This window comes from Lagenorhynchus albirostris, chromosome 16 (genome assembly GCF_949774975.1).
Source record: "Lagenorhynchus albirostris chromosome 16, mLagAlb1.1, whole genome shotgun sequence".
Classification (NCBI taxonomy): Eukaryota; Metazoa; Chordata; class Mammalia; order Artiodactyla; family Delphinidae; genus Lagenorhynchus; species Lagenorhynchus albirostris.
Window position 1 is genome coordinate 22,532,534 of NC_083110.1, and position 23,453 is coordinate 22,555,986.

At 49.5% G+C, this 23,453-nt stretch overlaps 1 protein-coding gene across 1 annotated transcript; it reads right to left on the reverse strand.

Moving 5' to 3' along the window:
* Window positions 1-1,799: 1,799 nt before the first annotated feature.
* On the reverse strand, window positions 1,800-22,595 carry NPFFR1 (neuropeptide FF receptor 1). Its single transcript, XM_060126164.1, is given in 5 exon segments — window positions 1,800-2,004; window positions 2,006-2,665; window positions 5,908-6,007; window positions 12,567-12,881; window positions 22,501-22,595. Coding segments are annotated over 5 exon segments (1,287 nt in total). The 5' UTR covers window positions 22,508-22,595.
* Between the last annotated feature and the right edge of the window lie 858 nt (window positions 22,596-23,453).

Sequence of the window (23,453 nt, forward strand, 5' to 3'; positions counted from 1 at the left end):
CTTGGCAGCCTGCTCAGTACATGGGTCATAGAGAGCATACACAGAACAGCTCAGGCCAGATAGTACAAGAGTAAATACAATAGACTCTCATTTCCCAGACCAGGAGCTTGAGGGTGGGGATTCTGGTTCTGTGAGCATTCTGGTTCACCATCAGGCAAAAAGTCTTTGTGGGAATTTCCAGCTCTCCTCCCCAATCCACCTTCCTTGAAAAGAAGGAAGGGGCGTGGGAAGAAACCTGAAGACAAATTCTAACCCAAACCCTGCCCCTCTGTGGCTCACATGGTCCCTTTGAGCCTCAGTTACTTTGTAAAACAGCAACATCTCATTTGTATGGATCAGATGAGACAGTGTCTGGTGACATGCTTGGAGAACACACTGTACAGTGGCTTAGGAATTTTCTTTGCCCCTACATCTAGTACGTAGAATGGAGTAAACAGGGTTAAGTCTTAAGTCATCGTGTGTCGATTAAGGAGACTACTGGAGCCTCAGAGTCACATTCTCTGCCCTGGAAATGTTTCTTTTTTATTCACTAAAATTCTGGCAGCAGTGCGTTTTCTATAGAGATGAGGGGGAAATACCTAGTTAACTGCAGATCACTGGAGCCGTGCAAGGATCACAAGGTGATCCCAATTCCTCCCACCTCCTGGAGAGAAGCCTCTCTCTTCAAGGTGATGCAGATATGCTGGGTGAGAGCCAGAGCAAACAAGGGATGGTCCCCATCCCTTTTTAGGGCACACAAGTTATCCATGCCAGGGAGAGGTTTATTGTTTGTCATCCCAGAGGCCCCAGAAGACACCATAGCTTTGGTTGGCCAACTTCTCCCCTGCAATCCCCTGGAAGGAGCAGGGGAAAAGGCCTTGCAGCTCCAGTGAGCAGATGTGTTTCGGAAGGCTGAAACTGGGTGCTATGCCCTCCCTTCCTCCTGTCCGTGAATAAATAAACTGATGCTTCTTGTGGCCTTGCAGCTGCCTGTCGCACTGTGAGCTCTCACCTGGGCCGCCGTGATGGCGGTGGGCCCTATGGGTAGAGGAGGGAGGACAGAGACCCACCCTTCTCTGGGCTCAGACCCAGAGTGCCTGAAACTGATGCAGGCTCCCCAGGGCTAGTTCCGCAGCTGCTCAGACATGACGTCCTGTAAATGGCACTTTGGGGAGAAGACAATGGCCCTGGACACTTCCTGGAACAAACAAGACAAAGCTACACAGAACACACTATGTTCTGGGAAGGGATCAGGGGAGTGGCTTCAATCATACATACAGGACACCAGGACGTGGACACCAAGCATCCGATGGACAGGCCAGCCTTGCTTTTCGCTTCTTCCCAGCTGCCTAATTAGGATTTACACTCTTCACTGTGTTCACCTTCCGGGGGGCCTTCTGGAGACAGCTGGAGACGGTCACAACCATCAGGCACTGGAGGCACACAGACTCCTGTAGGGTTTCCAGCTGAGACTGGGCTAGCCGCATCTCTTCTAGCCTCAGTTTCACGTCTTCAGAAGGGGGATGAAAAACCCCTATTCTGAAAGCGTTTTGAGAATTCAGTGAGATGATGCCGGTGGCTTCTACCACACAGAAGGGTTTTCGGGGAACAAGGCTCCTCTCCCCTTACCCTCCTTTGCCTCTGTCTGTGGGGGGAGGTGGCAAAGAAGATTCCACTAGCAACTAACTGCTCACTGCCTTGTATTTGAGAGGGAGGCACATGGTACCCTCTGCTAACACCACACCAGGCCGCTAGCATGCCTGGGTGTCACGTGTCCAGCCGGGGCCCTCGGGTTCAGGGGCCGGCCCTCCATGTCCCGCTCAAACGCCCCAGGCTGGTATGGTGAGGGGTGTATGGGAAAAGCCGGGACCCTTGGCGGCCAAGCCAGGGGGGGGCACGTGGCCACTGTGCAGCTGGAGGCGGCCGGGCCTGGGGGCCCCGCTGCTCGAGCCCGACTCGGAGGTTAGGCCCGAGTCGCTGGGCTGCACCTCCACGAAGACCTGCGTGCGCAGGAGCCCGCTGGGACGCCTCCCGGTGGCTCCCCCACGGCGGCGGGCAGAGCTGGGCGCGGAAGGCGGCCTGGAAGCCGCGGCGGAAGTTCTCGTTGAAGTAGCCGTAGATGATGGGGTTGGCGCTGCTGTTGAAGAAGGCCAGCCAGTGGGCTAAGGGGAAGGCGTAGACGGTGACCAGGTGCAGCTGCGGCTCGCTCAGCTGCCCGTAGTCGATGAGCAGCAGCAGGGCCCAGAGAGGCAGCCAGGACAGCGTGAAGAACAGCGCCACCATGACCAGCATGTGCACCACCCGGGCCCTGCGCCGGGCGCCGCGGCCGCCCTCCCCGGCCGCCTCCTCGCCGGTGCGCGCGGGCCCCGGGGCCTTGCACAGCTTGCGGGCGATGCGCGCGTACATGACCACGATCAGCGCCAGCGGCGCCAGGTAGATGTGCGAGAAGAGCACGGCCGTGTAGACCCTGCGCATGCCCTTCTCGGGCCAGGCCTCCCAGCACGAGTAGAGCGGGTAAGAGCGGTTGCGGGCGTCCACCATGAAGTGGTGCTCCTCGCGCGTGACGGTCAGCGTGACGGCCGAGGGGCACATGATGAGCAGGGCCAGGGCCCAGATGACCGCGATGGTGACCAGCGCCTTCCGCAGGGTCAGCTTCTCGCGGAAAGGGTGCACGATGCAGCGAAACCTGCGGCGACAGAGGAAAGAGAAGCGGGGGTCTGGGTGGGTCCCAGGGGTCCCAGTGGCCCCACGGATGAGAGCCATCCCCGATTGAGGGCGGAGGGCTGGGAGCGGGGTAGGGGCACTCCACCTTCGACCTTGCACCTTAGGCGGCATCAAAGAAGGCTCAGATGTTAATTAAGTTCGTTTGCAAGCAAACTGGTTTCTCACCTGTTGGGGAGTCAGCTCCTCGGCTGAGTAGCCACGCAACAAAGGCAAAAGGAGGGTTTTACAAGAGCTGAATCCTGTTTGTGCACTTCGGGGGATAAACATTAGCTGGCAGGTGTAAGGTCGGATCTTAACAAAGGGCACCGCGAAACAGAGGAAAGCTTCAAGTGAGCTTTATTAGGGAGCGATCCAGGGCGAGGTTCACTGGTCCGAGAGAAAGGGGCCAGAGAAGTCGCACCCGGGCGAGGGTTGGGCAAGATTTTATAGGGGAAGAAGGGAAAGGGGTGTGGTGAATCTGGGAGGGCGCAGGGTATTCCTTATTTGGTGGTCTTTTTGGGTATCCTGGGGGGACCGTTAGTCCCGCCCCTCGAAAGGCGGGAAGGCTGGGCCGGGTGCAAAGTCCCCAGGTCAGTTTCTGGAACTGGGTGGTCCGGAGAGTTTCGGTCTGATGCAACCTGTGAATCTGATTGTGTTCCCCTGCCTCGGGCCAGTTGGCCTTACATCCCGACATCTTTGGTGCAATGGGGCGGCGTTCTGATCTCTGGCTACTTCATGCTGAATGGGGGCGTCGAAAAGGGAGTCGGGCGACCAGAGGTCCGAGGCTTAGGGGAGACCAGTGGGGGGTTCTGTAGGAAGCAAGGTGTAAGGGCCGAGGAGCATTTGGTTTGTGGCCACCCGAGAGACTTCCTCCACGCGCCTGCGAAGGAACCTAAGAAAACAGGGAGCGAGCGTGCTACGAAGAGGGTGTGGTCCGGGTTTGAAAGAGGGGTGTCAAAGAGTCTCTCTCTTGGTGGTTTGAAGGCTTCTATGATATGAGGGCAGGAATGGAATGGAAAACCCCCGGTGCCAGAGATGGGCAGGAGGGAAGCCGGGTTCAGGTGAGGGGAGAGATCAAGAGAAATTGCTGGGTTTTCAATGAACAGTAGGTGGAACTCCTGGATGCGGGAGGGGCCCAGGAGGGAGAGAGACTTGTGGCCTAGGAGGTCGACCAGCCGGTGGGAGGAAAACACGGTGAGTGAGTGGGTGGGCCAGAGTCAGTTTGAGTGTTTGTTTGGTCAGTTCAGCTGCTGCTGCTAGGGCCCAAAGGCATGGTTGCCATCCCCGAATGGTTGGGTCTAGCTGTTTGGAGAGGTAAGCCACGGGGCGGTAGGAAGGCCCTACAGGCTGGGCAAGGAGTCCAGTGGCTATTCGCAGGTTGCAGAGCTATAAGTCCGCACATTCTGTCCTTGAGTAGGCCGATCGGGTAGGTGTATCAGAGAAAACAATTTTTAGCTGTTTATGGCTTCTCCAGAAAATCTTGGGGGTTCAGGTGCAGAGTCTACATGACAGGTTGTCCCTATGTCACCTTGGCCAGCGTCCTTCCAACAGTGCCTCCACAGAATTAGGACAGACCTGCACCATTTCCTCATTAGGATGTCTCAGCAGTGATTATTATTACACCCTTAATTTACATCTGAGGAAACTGGGATTCAGAGGTGATAAGTAACTGGCTCAAGGTCACACAGCTAGCAAGTAGCAAGGACCAGCCTTGCGCCCAGATTTGTGTTGCTCCGCTGTGCCTTATAAACCTGCAGCCGGAAACCCTCACTGTGCATTAGGCTCTCCTGAAGCATTTAAAAAAATACCTGTGCCCAGTTCTCCTGGTCGAGGATGCCAATCTGATTAGTCTAAGAAAGTCATGGGGCAGTTTAGGAGCTGAACCTAGACTGGAACACAGGCCTAGAGCTGACTCCCAGCCATGTTGCTCTTTCTACTTCAGCAAACTGTGTCCTGCTCTCCCGACTCCCCACCCTTTCCCCGGCCTGACAACACTTTCTACTTTCCCCACAGCCAGTCTCAAGCCTTGTTTTCTCAACCTACCTGACTCTGGCCTACTGGTCTCATAGCATCACATACTTAAGGAATTGCCAGAGAACAAATAATTCTTAAAGCACGTAGTACTGGCTGTAAGTGCAATAGCACTTAATGGATGGAGGGGAATCCTGGGGCAGACCAGGAAGGCTTCCTGGAGGAGATAGGAACTTGAAGAATAGTCCAAACACTACTGGGAGACACTGCACACTCACCTATCGTTAACGCTGACAACAAAATGAAGATCAGTGAAGGAGGACTTCCCCCACCACCAGTGGCCTTGCAGACAGGAACCCAGTTCTATCTCCCCAGCTGCCTACTTCACTGGGTCACAAAAGACTGGGTTTGATGAGGGCCAAAGTGGTGAGAGGATGAAGACACTAGATTCTAGAAAGGGTGGAGCCAGTAGGTGCCCATGTTGGGAAGCAGACAAGGAGGAGGGTGTGGGTGTAAGGAAGAAATAGAATAATATTAACAGCTGACATTTGGTCTCTGTGCCAGGTGGTGTGTATCAGCTTTACAAACAGAAGTTCACTGAAGCCTCCCAGCCACCCTGTAGGATATTTACCATTTTACAGATGAGAAGACTGAGACTCAGAGCAGTTAATTGACTTAACCAAGGTCATGCAGCTAGGCAGCCCTCCAGCTTACCTGCCCTGGGGGAAGTGCCCTGGGGGAAGTGCCTGGAGTGAACCCTTATTGAAAGGGCTCACTGAGAGGGAGGATGGAGAGGAGGACCTACTGCAGTTGGGTCGGATGTGTTGCCTGCAACGAAAGCCTCCTTGGTCCCTGGCTCCATTCCATTAGCAGACCCACGCTTATCAGAGAATCTGATGGAATCTGAGGCGGAAAGACCAGAAGTAGCTGGACATAGTGGAGATGGGGAATCAGGGACCTGCAAGGAGGCCTGCTGCTCAGGAAACAAGGACTGCCCCCAAGCTCCTCTTAGGGCCCAGGAATCCCTCTTAAACCTCCTCAGGAGCTGCCTCCGGGCCTTCCAGAAGGAGGTGGCAGTGTCCTCTGCAGTCCCCCAAGTCTAGAAGGCAGCCAGCCCCACAACCCTTGCCTCTGTGGCTCAGGATTCAGCCCCACCGACCACAGAGCAGCCCCGGCCTCCTGGCAGGCCCAGAAGTGGAGACAGCAGCTTGGCCTAGTGCCAGGCCCGGGAAAACCAGACAGGAACCTTCTCACCTTTCCACGGCAATGGCCACCAGTGTGAAAACAGAAGCTGACACGGACATGCCCTGCACCAAGCCGCTCATCTTGCATGTGGCATTGTCGAAGGGCCACCCTGCAATGACAGAAGCCACCAGAGTGAGAGATGCCTCATTCGCAGAGAGCCAGAGACCTCCGGCCATCGGGGCCAGTCTCCTCTGGCTTGCATCTTTCCTCCATGTCCTGCCAGGTCGTCATCCTGCCTCTGCTTACACACTTCCAGGAGTGAGGAACTGAGCAGCCAATACCACCGTGGACAGTCCTATTAGAGACAGTCTTTATACTGACCAGCGATTTCTCTCCATGAACTTTAGATCCATCCAGCCCTGCCTGGCTTTCTGCTCCCATAGCCCTGTTCCAGGTTCTAGGCCAGTGGTTCTCAGCCCTGGCTGCTCACTAGAATCAACGGAGAACTTGGAAAAGGACCAGTGCCCAGGCTCACACCAGACAACCGTATTTTCCAAATCTACCCAGGAGATTTGAGTGGCAGTCAAAGTTGAGAACCACTAGGACAGATCAAGCCTGACTGTCAGGCAGGGGGAGGTATAAGCAGCTCTAGCCCCTCCTACCTGATGTCCTCACTCTGATCCCCAAGCTTCTGCTTTCTCATGAGATCTGGGTCCCACCTGCTCTCAGGACTAGTAGCCAGGTCCACATCTTGGCTACCTGAGGCCGTGTGTTGGTAACTGCTTAGTGTTTCTGCCCCTCTAGGCCTGGGGGCAGGGCGGGGGGGCCCACCTTGTTCTTGTCTGTTGTGCCTGCAGACAGGAGTCATCTTCCAAGGCTGGGGTCTTCTTTCACCAACGGCCTCCCCCATGTTGATTTTCTGCCTGCACACTTACTAGATGCCGAGCGCTGGCTCACTCAATCCTCACAGCAGCCCCATTATTCTCTCCTTTTTACAGATGTGAAACTGAGGGGGAGACTAATTGACTTACAGTCTCTTTGTCCCTAAATCACTATGGATTAGTGGTGAGAGTTTGGTCTGGGTGCCAGGGAGTTTAAATGTCATGGAAAGTCAAGATCGCTGTAGACAGCAGCCTGATAGACATGAAAAAAATGTTCAAACCTCATTCATAATTTAAAAAATGCAAATGATATTTGCTGTGGAGAAATAGGAGCTCTCAGACATCGGTGGTGGGAATGAAAACCGATACAGTCCTTCTGGAGGGGAACTAGGCGATGCCTAACCTCTGCACTTATCTTTTGATCTGACGATCTCACTCTATCCTGAATACACACCTCTGATGACACAAAATACATATGCACAGAGTTATTCATTGTAGCATTGTTGTAATTGCAAAATATCAGAAACAATCTAAATGCCCATATAAAGAAGTTGTTGAATAAACTATGGTACATCCACACAGAAGAGTATTATACAGCTGTAAAAAAGAATAAGGAAGACCTCTATGAACTGATATGAAGAGGTTTTCAAAATATACTGCTAAATGCAAAAAGCACAGTGCAAAGAGTATCTATAGTATATTACCCTTCATGTAAGAAAGAAGGGGATATAGGAAAATTATCTGCTTATTTGTACAAAGGAAGTATAGGAAGGTAGATCAGAAAATAACGAGATTGGCTACCTATACAGGGAGGTGGTAAGAATGAGGAAGAATGGGTAGTAGAGATGACAGAGGAGGGACCCTTCTCTGAGTATATCTTTTTGTATGGATCTGACTCCTTAGAATTATGGCAATGTTTCACATCTTCAAAAAATAAGTTAATTAACATCAGGATGTGGGGGAAACCCAAAGTGGGACACAAACAATAACAAATGAACCTAAATGCATTACAAGTGAATAAAATAAGCACACTGAAGGGGAATGGGGAAGCAAGAAACTAACCTCAGTAACTTTGGAAAACAGTATTTTGACCGTATACTATAAGATTACAAAAAGAACTATACACGTACACTATACTCTCATTAATAAATGTGTTTCTCACAAGGGTATGGGTTAGCAATACTGAATCTACCTTATGTGTATACCAAGATTGAACAAATAAGTAAATATATTGTGGATAAATAGAGTTAGATTTCTCACTGTTAGAGAAAGAAGTTACAGGTGAGGAAAAGAGGAAAGTTAAAATGATCCTGTAATATTAGATTGGGATCAGAGGCATAATAGTTTTCAATATACATACAGATGGATAGATATAGAAATAAAGATGCACATGTTAAGTATGTGTGTGTTAGCACACATATATTTCCTAGCTCTGTCCCTCGAGAGGGCCTAGAAGCAATGAAACCCCAGTGCCAACGATCACATCTAGTGCCAAGGTCTTGGTTTCTAAATGTCATTCTCCAATATAAGGAACCAGACCTTCTTAGAGAAATTGTTGATTGATTCCATGGCTGGATCAGGGAACATACAAGGTGAGCCTGGAACACTTTATGGTGCCAGAAAGTAAGGAGAGACTAAAAAAAGTCCATGGTGGCATGTCAAAAGGACACAGGAGCCAAATTGAAAGAGCTCCCAATAGTCAAAACTGGGGGCAATTTAAGCAACAAAATAATGGTAAAACTGGGTTATAACCCATAGAGTAAAATAAATGTAGGGGGAATGATGTTAAGTAGAAGATCAACACTGAGGAAATATAACAGTAATAACTGTTGCAGGCAGGAACCATCCAATGGATGCTCTTAGTGAGTAAAAGGATAGTGAGAAACAAGGCATTTGCATAGTCTCAAAGTATCTCCCTATGAGATACTTATTAATTATAAAGGGAAAAATGGTAGCTTTATAATGGAAAAATCTGGCAGACACCACATTAACAAAGTGATCAACATCAACACCACCATTGATACGTATTGATAGTGTGTGCCTTATCAATATGTCTTCTGTAGTATTCTCATCAAATATGCATAAACTAAATCTAATTGTAAGAAAACATAAGGCAAACCCAAGTTTCTGGGGTTTCTGCAGAATAACTGATCAGTATTCTTCAAACACGTCAAGGTCAGGAAAGTCCAGAACCAAGGAACAGTCACAGGTTGGAGAAAACAAACAAAAAACAGATACAATGTATGGCCCTCAGTTGGATCCTGGACTAGAAAAGGACTCCAGGGGACTCCTTTGTGGGGAAAGGAGTGAAATTCAAATAAAGTATGCAGATTAGTTCATAGTATTGTATCAATGCTAATTTCCAGGTTTCAAACATTATACTATGGTTATTTAGGATATTAACATTAAGGGCAGTTAGAATGGGCATCATCAGAAAAATCTAACAAACAACAAATGCTGGAGAGGGTTTGGAGAAAAGGAAACCCTCTTGCACCATTGGTGGGAATGTAAATTGATACAGCCACTATGGAGAACAGTATGGAGGTTCCTTAAAAAACTAAAAATAGAACTACCATATGACCCAGCAATCCCACTACTGGGCATATACCCAGAGAAAGCCATAATTCAAAATGACACATTCACCCCAGGTCTTCCCTGGTGGAGCAGTTGTTAAGAATCCACCTGCTAATGCAGCGGACACAGGTTCAAGCCCTGGTCCGGGAAGATCCCACATGTCGGGGAGCAACTAAGCCCATGCGCCACAACTACTGAGCCTGCCCTCTAGAGCCCACGAGCCACAACTACTGAGCCCACGAGCCACAATTACTGAGCCCACATGCCACAACTACTGAAGCCTTCGTGCCTAGAGCCCGTACTCCTCAACAAGAGAAGCCACTGCAATGAGAAGCCCGCACACCACAAAGAAGAGTAGCCCCTGCTCACCGCAACTAGAGAAAACCGGTGTGAAGCAACGAAGACCCAACACAGCCAATAATTAATTAATTAATTCTTTTTAAAAAGACACATGCACCCCAATGTTCATTGCAGCACTATTTACAATAGCCAGGTCATGGAAGCAACCTGTGTCCATCAACAGAGGAATGGATAAAGAAGATGTAGTACATATATACAATGGGATATTACTCAGCCATAAAAAGGAATGAAATTGGGTCATTTGTACAAACGTGGATGGACCTAGAGACTGTCATACAGAGTGAAGTAAGTCAGAAAGAGAAAAACAAATATCGTATATTAATGCATATATGTGGAATCTAGAAAAATGGTACAGATGAACCAGTTTGCAAGGCAGAAATAGAGACACAGATGTAGAAAACACAGGTATGGACACCAAGCAAGGAAAGCAGGGGGTGGGGGGCGGGTGGTGGGATGAATTGGGAGGTTGGGATTGACATATATACACTAATATGTATAAAATAGATAACTAATAAGAACCTGCTGTATAAAATATAAATAAAATAAATTTAAAAGAAATAAAAGCTTAATCTCCTCCAGAAAAAAGAAAATAATAATAACATTAAGGGAAGGTAGGTGAAGAGTATACAGGAACACTCTACCATTTTTGCAACTTTTCAGTACATCTATCTCAAATTATTTCAAAATAGAAAGTAAAAGAAAGCAAAAAAAACCACACCCAGATTCAAAAGGCTACATACTGTATGATTCCATTTATATAATATTCTTGCAAAGGCAAAACGATATTTTCTGTCCCTACAGGAAAACAGACCAATGGTGCCAGGGAGCAGAGGGAAGAAGCAACTACAAAGGAACAAGGGGGAGTTTTGGGGGACAATGAAGTTGTTCTATATCTTGATTGTAACTACATGACTGTATATGTTTGTCAAAACTTGTGGAACTGTACACTAAAAAGGGTGGGTTTTTTGTATGTTAAATTATACCTTAACAAAATATTTAAATGTAAAACATGTACAATGCACATTTTGTAAGAATGCATGCAAATCACAAACATTACATTTAATAGAATGTTTGCCTGTCAGTGGGGGAGGGGGTTTGGAGTGGGGTAAGGGTACAGAAGGGAATGAATACAGATACACAAGGGGCTTCCCAACACAGTGAAGTCACATAGTGCCAGGAACAGTGGATGCGAATAATTCAACTCTCTGCACCTGAATTCAAAAAAACAGAAACAAAGACAAAGAAAGAAAAGCTATGTGAAGTTTTTTTTTCTTGCAGAAGATTCTATTAGAAACAACGTAAATACCCATCAAAAAGAGATTGGTTAAATAAATTGTAGTACATCTATACAATGGAATTCTAAACAGTTGTAAAAAAAGAATAAAAACCTCTTTCATTTATTAGTATGGAGTAACTTACTCTATGTAAGTTAATTTTAATGAATCCTATTTACAAATTACATTTTTAAGCAGGGAAAAAGTAAAGGTGCAGAACTGACTGGTTAGAAAGTTAGCATTTGCTTAATTTGCTTGTACTTATATAAAATATTTTTGGAAAGTGCTTGTACTTACACCAAGTATTTTGGGGAAGACATACAAGACACGGGCAGCATCGGTTCCCTCCCAGGAGAGAGCTGGAAGGCCAGAGCACAGAAGTGGAAGGAGCACTTTTCACTGGATACCTTTTGTTAGCTTTTGACCATTGAACCATGTGAATGTGTTGTCAATGTAAACAATTTTTTAAATTTACACATGTGAAAAGGACCGGCAGACACCACCTTAACCCACTAGTGACCTCACCATATCATTGTTAACTGGTGTGTGTGTGCGTGCGTGCGCCTGTATGTGTGTGCACCTCTGCACGTGTGTGCATGCATGCATATGTTTGCCTATGTGTTTTGGGAAGAAAGATGCAGTTTCTGTTCAGCAGCCCTGAAAGAACCTGGGATTCAGCTGTGATTAAAGATCCCACCAGGCACAGCCAGTACAGCCGACGGGAAGCTGGCAGCCCCGGCTCCACTTTCTGGGTCCTGGAACCTACAGAAACATAGGCTGCTAGTCCCCCAGCCTCAAGTCCGCTAAGTCACTCCATATGGGGCTGTCCATTTGAATCCTGAGTTCCTGGGAGCTCTGAGCTCAGAACCTGCAGGCACAGACCTCTAGGGGTCTCCACAGCTCTGGAAACTAGTCCTTCCCACCAGTTAGTCTGTGGAGGCTTATTCTGAAGTAAGAAAGGCAAATCACAGGAGAGAGAATAGATGACGGTAGGATCCTTCTGATATTTGCAGGATGATAGGCAGGAATTTAGCGGTCGACTGGTCTAGTTCTGCTTGGATCCCTTCTACAAAATCCCTGCTAAACAGCCAGCCAGTCCCTACTTAGACACTCCCAGGGACAGGGAGCACAATACCTGTACAAGAGAACACTCTTTTGTTGGAAAACAACTCAAATAAGTTTTTAGGTCCTTATTCAGAGGAAACCTGCCTCCCTCCCGCTTCTTCCCGCTGGCTCTAGTTCTGCCCAAGGGAGCCACCTGGGAGAGTAGGATTGAACAGTGTAGTGGTTAGAAATATAGATGTGTGAATGTGGGACTTGACGCTTAGCTGTGTAAACTACAGACCTGCCCCTTAATCACTCTGCGCATCCGTTTTCTCATCCATACATTGGCGGTAACCATAACGCATACTTCATTGGGTTGTTGGGAGGATTAGTTAAGATCATGCAGGAAGAGTAAATCACACAATGCCTGGAACGTAGAAAATGATTAATTCATTACATCTGTTATTTCTAGTCGAATCCCTCAGCCACAAGGCTGTCCTGAGATTTTGAGACAATGGCATCTCGGCCAAGAGACCAGGCCAGTCATGATTTCAGGGGTAGGGGTACTCCTGCTGCCTCTAGGGCTTCCACTCACCAGTGATGAGGTTGTCCACGAGGGTGGTGGGCATGCAGAAAATGCCCACCAGCAGGTCGCTGACGGCCAGGTTGAGGATAAACATGTTGGTGACGGTGCACATGTGCCGGTTCTTGAGCACAATGAAGCAGACCAGGGTGTTGCCCACCATGCAGAGGAGGAAGATGAGCGCGTAGGCCACAATGAACACGGCAGCCACCAGGGAGGAGTGCTGGTAGTAGGAGGAGAAGGTGAGGTTTGCAGCAGTGTTGGCCTCGGCATCACTCCCATTCTGGCATGGGGGCCGGCTGCTGTTGGAAGGCTGGGAGGGCTCCCCTAGGAGCAAAGGAGCACACGGGTCAGGACCCCAGGCGAAGAAGAGATGACTGACTTCTCACCGCTGGCGAGATCCTTCTGCGCTCCAAACCCTGCCCCTGCCCTAATACTCAGATCATGTACTCAACTCCAACTGCAGCTGGATGCACTGATGCAAGACTTCTCCCCCACAGCCACTCAAACCCTGATCTCACACCTCCCACCCCGTCTTGTCCACCACTCACCTCATTTCCCAATGTTGGCTCTTCTCCATTTGCAGACAATCCCCCTCGGCCCCATCTAGCCTCCATCCTTCTCAGCCCTGCTCTCTGCCCCAGAGGCTGACTTCTCAGGACTACATTACATCAGGACTGTATGACCCAAGTTCCCTTGCGCTCTGGGCTGTTTGCTTGTTTGTTTGTTTGTTTACTGGTGTATAGTTGATTTACAATGTTGTGTTAGTTTCTGCTGTTCGGCAAAGGGAGTCAGTTATACGTATACATATATCCACTCTTTTTTAGATTCTATTCCCTGCCCTCTGGTTTTTGACTGGGTTCAGCCAATGGGAGGCACTGAAGGAGCTTGAAGGAATGGAGGAGAGAGAAGTCAGGGTATTCATCTCCTGACTCCGTCCCTGCCTGGACCAGGTCTCCTGTGGGGCTGTCTTTATGGGCACAGCTCCTGCTGGGTGACTCCTCTCCCATGGCTCCAGCTCTTGCAGAGCCACAGTGACACCGTTCCCTCTCTGCACTGACCGCTTCCTGTGACTGCCAGTTGCTGGGTGAGTCACCATCCCATGCTGGTTCTCCTGCCTTCCACTACCCACTGTAAAGTCTCTCTATTAAACTCTCTTCTGTTAAATCCCTTCTGAGTGCACCACTTGTTTTCTTCTGGGATCCTAACTATTAGACCCTCAAAATCTTTGCTCTCCCTCATCATCATGTCCACAGAACTTTAGTTGGGGAAGGCAAGAAGGCCGTAGAGGGAGGGAGAGCGAAAGGGGACTCTGAACCAGGGCTGAGGATCAAAGAAAGCACACATTAAATTCTCCGGAAGACCATCCGAAGCCAAGGCCACCACCCATCCTTTACCTCCTCCCATGGCGGTATCAGCTGCCTCATTTGCACAGCATTTAACAAAGCGCTTCCGTGTCTATTATTTGATCTAACCCTCCCTATTACCCCGTGAGGTAAACAGGTTAGGTATTAGCCCCATTTGAAATGGGAGAACTGGGATCAGAGGGGTTCCCAGACTCGCTCAAGGGGACACAGGAGTCTGCAACAGAGTTGGCCCTGCTCCGTGTGTCTCTAATTCATCCCAGGCTTCAGTGTGTGTCTCTCTAGACACGTATGGAAGGGAGCGGCTGAGTGTCCAACCACAGCTCTTCTGGGAAGTCCCTAGTTATGGTGACTCATGATGTCGTCTTGTAAACTCTCCTCCTGCCTTCCTCTGGGACTGAATGTGGCCTGTTCCAGGAGATGAGGAGTCTTTAGGGGAATCTTCTGTTGCATCCAGAGCTCAGCCACTGGCCTGGAGGACAGCCAGAGGCTTGGGACCTGGAGGCTAGAAAGACCCTGGGGGAGCACAGGTCGATGACCTGGCACAGTGGGGACAACAGGGACCAGCAGGTGCAGCGGGGCACTCAGGAGGGGGGTGGAGGGACTGCCGGTGGAGGCGGAGAAGCTGGAAGTTTTGGGTGCACAGTGAGAAGAGGAAATGATATTCCCCTGCTTAGGCCCTCCAGGTGCAGCCAGTTGTACCCAAACATCTTTATTTTAATATGTCAAACACGTACAAGAGAGAATGTAATAGTGAATATATACAAGAGTATATAGTTTAATGAACCATGACTAGAGAGAAGAGTATAAAGAACCCCCACGTATACATCATCCACCTTCAACAATTACCACCTCAAGGCCAATTCTGTTTCATCCATACCCACACCTCTCTTTGGATTATTCTGGGGCACAATCACATCACTTCCTTTCATTCATAAATATTTCAGATTGTATCTCTAAAAATTAGGACTCAAGAAAAATCCATAACCCAGTATCATTATCACACCTAACAAAATCAACCATTATGTCACAATATTATCAATTATCCAGCATTCAAAATTCCCTCATTGTTACAGAATTCTTTAAATAATTGGTTTGTTTGAGTGAGGATCCGAACAAGGTTTCTGTTTCTATTCCGTATTATGTGGTGAACCACCCCGAAATCTCGTGACATGGCACTGTGGCTTAGGAATCTGAGTGGCCCTTCTGCAGGTCTCTCATGGGATCACTCATGCAGCTGTGGTCATCTGATGGCTCAGCTGGGGCTGGCAGGTCCAAGATAACCTCCCTCACAGGGCTGGTGGTTGGTGCTATGGTGTCTTAGTTCTCCTCCATGTGGCCTCTCATCTTCCAAGAGGCTAGACTGGGCTTTTTTTTTTTTTTTTTGTGATACGCAGGCCTCTCACTGTTGTCGCCCCTCCCTCTGCGGAGCACAGGCTCCGGACGCGCAGGCTCAGCAGCCATGGCTCACGGGCCCAGGTGCTCCGCGGCACGTGGGATCTTCCCGGACCAGGGCACGAACCCGTATCCCCTGCATCGGCAGACGGACTCGCAACCACTGCGCCACCAGGGAAGCCCTAGGTGGTCTCTTTCTTAACGCTAAGGTTGATCAGTGGGCTTAGCTGATGTCAGCCTGATCCCTCCACTGTCAAGTTCCCCATTAGCTTTTCACCAATGTTTTCAGCAGGAGCCACTAACAATTATTGCCTAGACTCCTCACTGCATCTCGAATACAATCCAAACTCTTTACTGCATGGTCTGATTCCTGTTGTCATCACTGGCCTCACCCCCTGCTACTCTCCCCTTTGCCCTTTGTGCTCTGGTCACCTCGTGATGCCTCCAACACATTCTTGCTCTTCCCAATCTCAATGCCTTTATCTCTTTCGATTCCCTCTGCCTCTTCCCCTCCTTTAGCTGTCAATTAAACATTGTCTTCTCGGAGAAGCCTGTACCCGATTACTCTATTTAATTTAGGTGCCCCATTATTATCTCTCACAGCATCCTGCTTATTTTCTTCAATCTGCCGATATTTTATTTGTTTCCAGGTTTATTGGTTTTTTCCTCCACCTTTGAAAGTCAGGTCCTGGAGAGCAGGGATCTTCACTCTTTCGTTGGTGGTCATATCCGCAGCATCTCGTCAGGGCCTGACAACTGTAAATGCTTTACTAAATGGTTGTTGAATGGATAAATATTTGTATGAGGAGAAAAAGGAAGGAAAGACAAATCCTGACATCAGGTGACAGGGTCCTGCTCAAGGCTGGCATTTCTGGTGTTGGAAGGCCTTCTCCAGGGTCCTCTGGAAAGAACCCCCCCATCACAGAGTCTGCTGGGAGCCTCCCTAGATAGCTCACCCTTGATGAGCCTCAAAATCAACCCGCATGACTTGGGGAAATCTGTGGGTGTGGATGGGTAGAGGGAATTGCCAGAACCTGCCCAGCTAAACTCTAGTCTGCCTGTTTCCCCCACTGCCTTTCATTTGGCCCTGAGAAGTCTGGGAGCAACCCTGCCCATCCCTGGACCCTGAGCCTGAGCATCAGTCTCTATACTTAGGCCAGTTTCTGGCATTTATTCTCAAGGAGGAAAAACTGCTTCCTATTCCTGGCAACTCCCCTGGCCTGTGGTGAGATGGGTTGGAGGCAGGCAGGCCTCCCACCCGACCTGGGCCCCAAGCCAGCAGCCGGAGACCTCATTAACAACTGGCCTCGTCCTTCCTGGGATCTGCCTGGTGCCTTTGTGGATACACTACAGCCTGTGAAAATTTCATCTGCTGAACCCAATTGAGCCATTCCTCTACTCGGGGAGCTTCCTGGAGGTCTCAGGGTATAATAATGGTTATCTCCAGGGCATTCTGATGATCTCAGAGACCAAGCTGTGAGCCACTGAAAGTTTGGGGCCAGAGAGAAGATGGGGGTGCACTGGTTCTCAGTGTGTGGTCCCCCGCCAGCAGCATCAGCTTCGCCAGGAACTTGCTAGAAATGCAGATTCTCAGGAATCACCCCCGATCTAGGGAACCAGAAACTCCAGGGAACCAGAAACCAGGTATCTCTGTTTTAACGCATCCTCCAGGTGATTCTGATGGACACTCCAGTCTGGGAACCACAGATAAAGGAGTTGGACCAAAGACCCTGAAGGTAGTGGATGCACACAGACTGGGAAATCCCGGCTCTCCTTCCTGGTGACTTCAGGCAATAGATGGAATATCTGTGTCCCCTCAAAATTCATATGCTATAACCTTTTCCCCAGTGTGATGGTATTTGGAAGTAGGGCCTTTGGGAGGTATAGTTGACCCTTGAACAACACATGGGGTGGTTAGGGGCTCGGACCCCTGTGCAGTCGAAAATCCGAATAGAACTTTACAGTCGGCCCTCCGTATCTGTGGGTCCACATCCACGGATTCAACGAGCCACAGATCGTTCAGTACTGTAGTACACAGTACTACATAGTACACAGTACACAGTACACAGTTCAGTACTGTAGTACACATCTACCAAAAAACAATATCTGGGTATAAGTGGACCAACGCAGTTCAGACCCGTGTTTTTCAAGGGTCAACTGTAATTAGGTCATGAGGGAAAGCTCTCATGAATGGGATTAGCGCGTTTATAAAAGAGATCTCAGAGAGTTCCCTTGCCCCTTCCACCACCTAAGGACACAGGGAGCCCGTGTGTGAACTAAGAAGCGGGTCCTCACCAGACACTGGATTGGCCCCTTGATCTTGGACTTCCCAACCGCCAGAACTGTAAGAAGTAAATTTCAGTTGTTTATAAACCACTCAGTCTATGGTATTTTGTTATAGCAGCCCAAGCTGACTAAGACGTTGCCTCATCTATGTGGGAACTTATCGTTCTCATCTTTAAAGTGGAAACACACAATTCCTGGCTATGACCTCGGGTAAGTCATCACCCCTCTGGAAACCAAAGTGTTCACTGGCAAAATGGAGATAAGCTCACACTTACTGAAAAGAGTGAGATAACGTAAGAAGAGAACTCGGCGAAATATGGGACACATGGCACTCAATACGTGTTAGCCCAGCAGCAGCCCTACTGACAGTATTAAACTGCACAATGAATCTGAGCATGATATTTTTATAATACTTTTAGTGTGGGCCTCCCTGCAAAGTCTGAAAGATAAATCAACACCAAAATGAAGTTCCTGAGCACAGAATCCGTCTGGGTACTCCTCTGAGTTCACAGCTCTCCCACTAATACCTTCATCGTTATAGCCACCTGCTTGTCTGTCCCGGTACCACCACCTAGGAGCTCAGCCCCAGACTAGAGACCTGGGTTCACCATTCAGCACCCCCTTCCCAAAAGCCTCCTGGGTGAACACAGCCTGGGCCATGAGCCACTGGGGACCCACAGAAGAACACAACACAACACAGTACAAATGACTAATGAACACATGAGACAAAGAAGTTCTTTTGTAATCAGAGAAATGCAATTTTAAAAGAACACAGGGGTAAGCTTTCCATCAATCAGATTCACAGAGAGGAAAAGCGCTCAGTGACGCCAGAGGGTGGCTGTGCACTGTGGGGCGTTGGAGAGACACACATCCGCTCAGCCTTTGCAACTGGGGCACATCCATTCAGCACCCTGACACCAGACTCACACCCGGAGCCAGGCGTTCCACTTCTAGGGATTCACCTAAGGAATAGAACAAGTTCTGATGGTATGAGGGAAAATACTGGCCAAGGTTGAAATGCTTACAAAATAGTATGTACATGCATTATAAACTGTATTGCGTATAAAAGTGTGTGTGTGTCATTCCAAACAAATGACGAAAAATAAACAAAAAAACGTTAACAGTGTATATTCACAGCGGGTGCTTTAAGCGACTCTTATTTTCCTTTTCACTAAACTGAGTTTTAACCATTCTAATCAGTAGGAAACTGATAAATATGATTAAAATACTCACTACTTCAGTGGTTCTCAACTCTGACAGTGTCTCTGGCAGCATTTCTGGGGGCACGGAAAAGCAGAACCCACCCGGACTTCCAAGAAGCTTCTGTGTCCCGTGCTGGAGGGACACCAGCTAGATTGCTCCTCTCCCCTCCTCTCTCCAGTGACCTTCCCCCGCATGGGCCACTTCCCCACAAGTCACCCACCACCAGGCAGTGTGAGCAGACATCCTCCCAGCCTCTGGCCTCCCTCAGCCACGGAGCTCCCAGGCCGGGCAGGCAGCTGTGGAGGCTTCCAGGGGCTCTGAGGACGCCGCTAGACTGGGGCTGGGCTGGGAGTGGGGTGGGGACTGCTGTCCTCTGCTGTCTCACTGCACAGCATACCACGCAGCCCAGGCCCAGGGTGGAAGGCCTGAGGGGGACTACTGCCCACTGACCCCAGCAGCTCTGCAGGAGGCTGGGCAGACTGCGGTGTCTGTCTGCAAGCCCTCAGAGACCACCCAGATCCTATTTTGGGGCCAGCCACCCAAGAATACCTCCTTCTGCCCTCCTGTCAGTAATCCGGCCAGTCCGTGACCCTTTGCTCAATGAGACCTGGTAAGCACACAGCTTCTAGGCCAACTCTGAGGGACAGAAGGTCCTTCCTGTTGTTGAGTTGAGTTGTCTTACTGTAATTTGTCCCCACCTGCCCCAGTTCTGCTCCCTAAAGCCACACAGAACAAGAATGGGCACCTGTCCCCAAGGTCATCCCCCTCTCCCTGCCATTTTTCCCACCCTGAACATCTCAGTGTCTCTTCAGCAAGCAGGATTCTAGCCCTATCTCACTGTCAATCCATTTTGATCTCCCCAGAAACTTTCCTCAAGATTACAAACCAGATCTCCCCTATTTGAAATGTATGCAATTGATTTTGGGGGGGGACCTAAATTCAGGACTTTGCATTTCACTTCCATTTACATTTCACTTTCTTGGTTTTGATCCAGCATTCCAGAATGTTCAGATACCCTTCATTTAAATCTTGAACTGTTGCCATGTGGGTGTCATGGCTCTTATCCACAGATTTGATGAGCATGCCTTTTATTTTCCCTCTAAATTACTTAACGTCATGTCAAGGTCAGAGTCCGAGGGACCTCTAAGCTGCATTAAAGTTTTAACGAAAGCCCCGCCATCAGTCCTCCAGCCCCTTTCCCGCAACCCGCCATCAGTTCACAGGGCTCTCATGAGAGAACTTAGCAGGGTCCTGCTGAAATCTCGTAATTCATCTTTCTACCTCTTGGAAACCCAGTCTGAAAGAGGAACTGTGGTAGGTTTAGCCTGATCTGTTCTTGGTGAGCACTAATATGTTCCTAATGACCACTACATCATTTTCTTTCTTTTTGAAAAAGATTGTTTTGTTTTTATAAAAAAACAATGTGCTTTCTATAAAGCAGTTCGGAGCACGACAAAAGAAGAGAGTAAAATAAACATCCCTGAAATTTCACACCCAGAGATGACCCTCATGGCCGACGCGTTTGTGATGCTCCCAGACACATCCCAAAGATTCTGGCCGGGTGGACAGTTCCCTGCACTTCCAGTGCCTCAACAAGCCTGCACCAGGGCTCTCTCTGGTTTGCTTTCTTTGAAGCCACCAACGGGAACAACCTAGACGTGTGGGAGTACAGCCAGGGGAGAGGAACAAACAGCAGTCGGCTCCCCGTCTTGCGTGGCGAAAATCTCAGGTGCATTCTGCACTTTTCTCAGAAGGTGACCAGAGAGAGAGAACCCTACTGGCCCATAGCTGAACCCAGCTCGTCCACATGCCTGGTTCTGGTTCTTGCCTTTTCTCCCTTTCCCATCTTACTCTCCTGACCTCTGCTCCCAGGCATAAGCTCTCTTAGGGTACGCTTTCAGAAGCAGGAGCCCCCAAAGATGTTAGTGACCATCTCTTTGCAGATACTTTACATATACATCCAATAATAAGCCTATGTAATTTTGCATAAAGGGGATCATACTAAACATGTGTTCTAAAACCTGCTTTTTAAAAAATTACTCACAGTAGGCAGTAAACATATTTTCGTGCCAGTAAATGAAATCCTAAACACAGTTCTTAGTGTCTATACAGCATGCCGTTGCAGGTGTTCTCATTGTTTAATTTACTTAATTTATGGACATCTGGATGACTCCCGATTTTGCAGTGTGATGAGAATGCTTGGGCACATATCTTTGCAAGCGTACAGGATGGCAGCCTTTGAAGAAAATTCTTAGATGTGGGATTGCTTTATTGTCTCCTAAGTGTTCACTGTATGTTGGATCATTTATTCTGGAATTTTAATAGAGGTCAATATCAATCTGAGCAGTTTAGGGTTTTTTTAAATCTACCTTTCCTTCCTTTCTGAAAATCAGGACATTTGCCCATCTTCAGTTTTCTGGCACTTCCTTCATTCCCTGTCATTTCCTCTAAGGCAATAATTACATCTGCAAATGGCTCCAGGTCCCTGGGATGTCATTTGTCTGCGCTTGGATTGTATGTGGCTTGACGCCTTATCCAATCACCTATCTTGGGCTTCAATTTCCTCCTTCCACCATTTGAAGTAAAATTGCCTGTGCCCTGCGCTGGCTGCTCTCCCTGATGCGTAAAGGTTACGGGCACCACATGCCCAAGCCCCGAGCAGGTTCATTTGCTATCCTTACGTAGACTTTGAAAGCTCTTTGCTCTGTCTTCACCAGTTTTCCTTGGCTTCCGTTCACTGACACTTCGGTTCTGCATTTCTCATTGTACCTTGTGTGTGTGCACTTTTCAACCCTAACTCACTGGAAAGCTACAACTGCAGTTGCACACGATGTTCTGTAAAACTCCCTTTTCTCTCTTGCCAGCAGTGTTTGCAATGCCTTGCTTGGCATTTCTGGGTTTTATTACCTCCTGGAGCAGCCTTCTTTTACAGGTATGATTTTGTTCAACACACCTTGTCTTATTTTACCCTCACAGCCACTCTGTGAAGCCAGCTGAATGTAAGTTTCTCCATTCAAGAGATGGGTAACCAGTAGCACGGAGAGGTTTAGGCAAAACCCCAAAGACACCCAGCAAGCCAGTGGACCAGCCCTCAGTCCTCCAGTTTCTTTGTCCAAATATGGTTTCCCTTCCTACACTGGCTGAGCGGGGCGTCTGGACCCCCACCTGGTAAGGCTGGAGGAAGCAGCCTTATGCCTGGGGTCCCTATCCCTTAAAGTCCTGGAGGTCAGGTCCATAGTTCCCTCTCCTTTCTCCCAGGGCGGGAAATTCTGCATTGAGCTCTTGTGTAGAATTCCATCTCTGTGACTTTCCCTGCTGGAAGGGATGGCAATTACTCTAAAGCTAATAGGTAAGCTGTCCTCAGCCGGTTTCAAAGGACCCCCTGCCCATGCAGGAGGGAGCGTCCTATGCACACAGGGACAGAGGCTTCCAGGTCTTTTACCCCCTCCCTCTCTCTCTCAGTTTCTCACACATACATATTCACGCACACACACTACGGAGCCCTCTAGGTCTTTCTCTCTCTCCCTCTCTCAGTGTGTGTCTGTCCGTCACACACACACATACACACAGTGTCACAGTGTTGGGCTCTGGACAGCCCCCGATGAGACCCCCCAGTCCCTTTCCTGTTTCTTGGCTCACTGCTCCTTAATCTGTACCCATCCACCCCCAGCCCCAGCCCCAGCCCCGGGGTCACTCACCCTCCATGTTGCCCACTCCGGCCCGCTCTGGGACATTCACCAACGGAGGGAGGCAGCGGGGCCCCTGTGAGCCTGCAGGGGACAGCGGGTCTCCGGCGCTGCCTCTGCGCTTGGCGGTTCTGGTCCAGGGCCCGGCGGAAGCGCACGGAGGGGCGTGCGCTCGCAGGCCCCAGCCCTGCGCGGGGTCTCGCTCCCCTTGCCGCCCGGAGGCGGCCGGGCAGCGGCCGGGCCTGAACGCTCCCGAGCAGCGCAGCTACCCTCCCGGCTCTGCTACCCGCGGCCCGTTGCCCGCTGCCCGCCCTCCCCGTCCAGAGGGAGGGGGCTCGCGCCGCGCCGTCGCCATGGCACCCGGCACACGTTTGCCTGAGCAGCGCCCCCTGCCCGCAGCATCCGTCCGAGCCTGGGCGCCCCGGGTCGCCTCCCAGATGTGACTCCCTCCGCAGGGACGGAGCACCCCTCCAAAGTAGAGGACAACTCACTGACCGCTGCAGCCCTGGCCGCGACATCCGATAACTCTGTGTCCCTCTCCCCGTGACTCCCATCCCAGCGCCACTCTTCATCCTCGTCTCACCCCAGCCTGACCCCCAGCCACCCAGTCTGGTGTCCAGGACCCCGAGGCCCTCCTGATAAGGGGATGGAGGCAGCTGTGATACACAGGAGGGCAAGGAGAGCAGGGACAATGTGTCAGTAGATGACCACTGACTCTGGAATTAACTGGCCAGGGGCTCACCAAATGTCTACCCTTGGGCAAGTGTCTTACCTGCACCTGAGCCTCAGTTTCTGCATTTGTGAAATGCCTTTTAGGGAAGTAAATGAGATGACGTCAAAGTTTCTGCCCAGCATGTAGTAGATGCCCAACAAATGGTCCGTTGAGCTGGGTAGGAGGCCACCTCCCTCCCACCATTCCAGCCCCTGTCAGGCACCACCGTAGACTTTTGTCATATGAATGATGA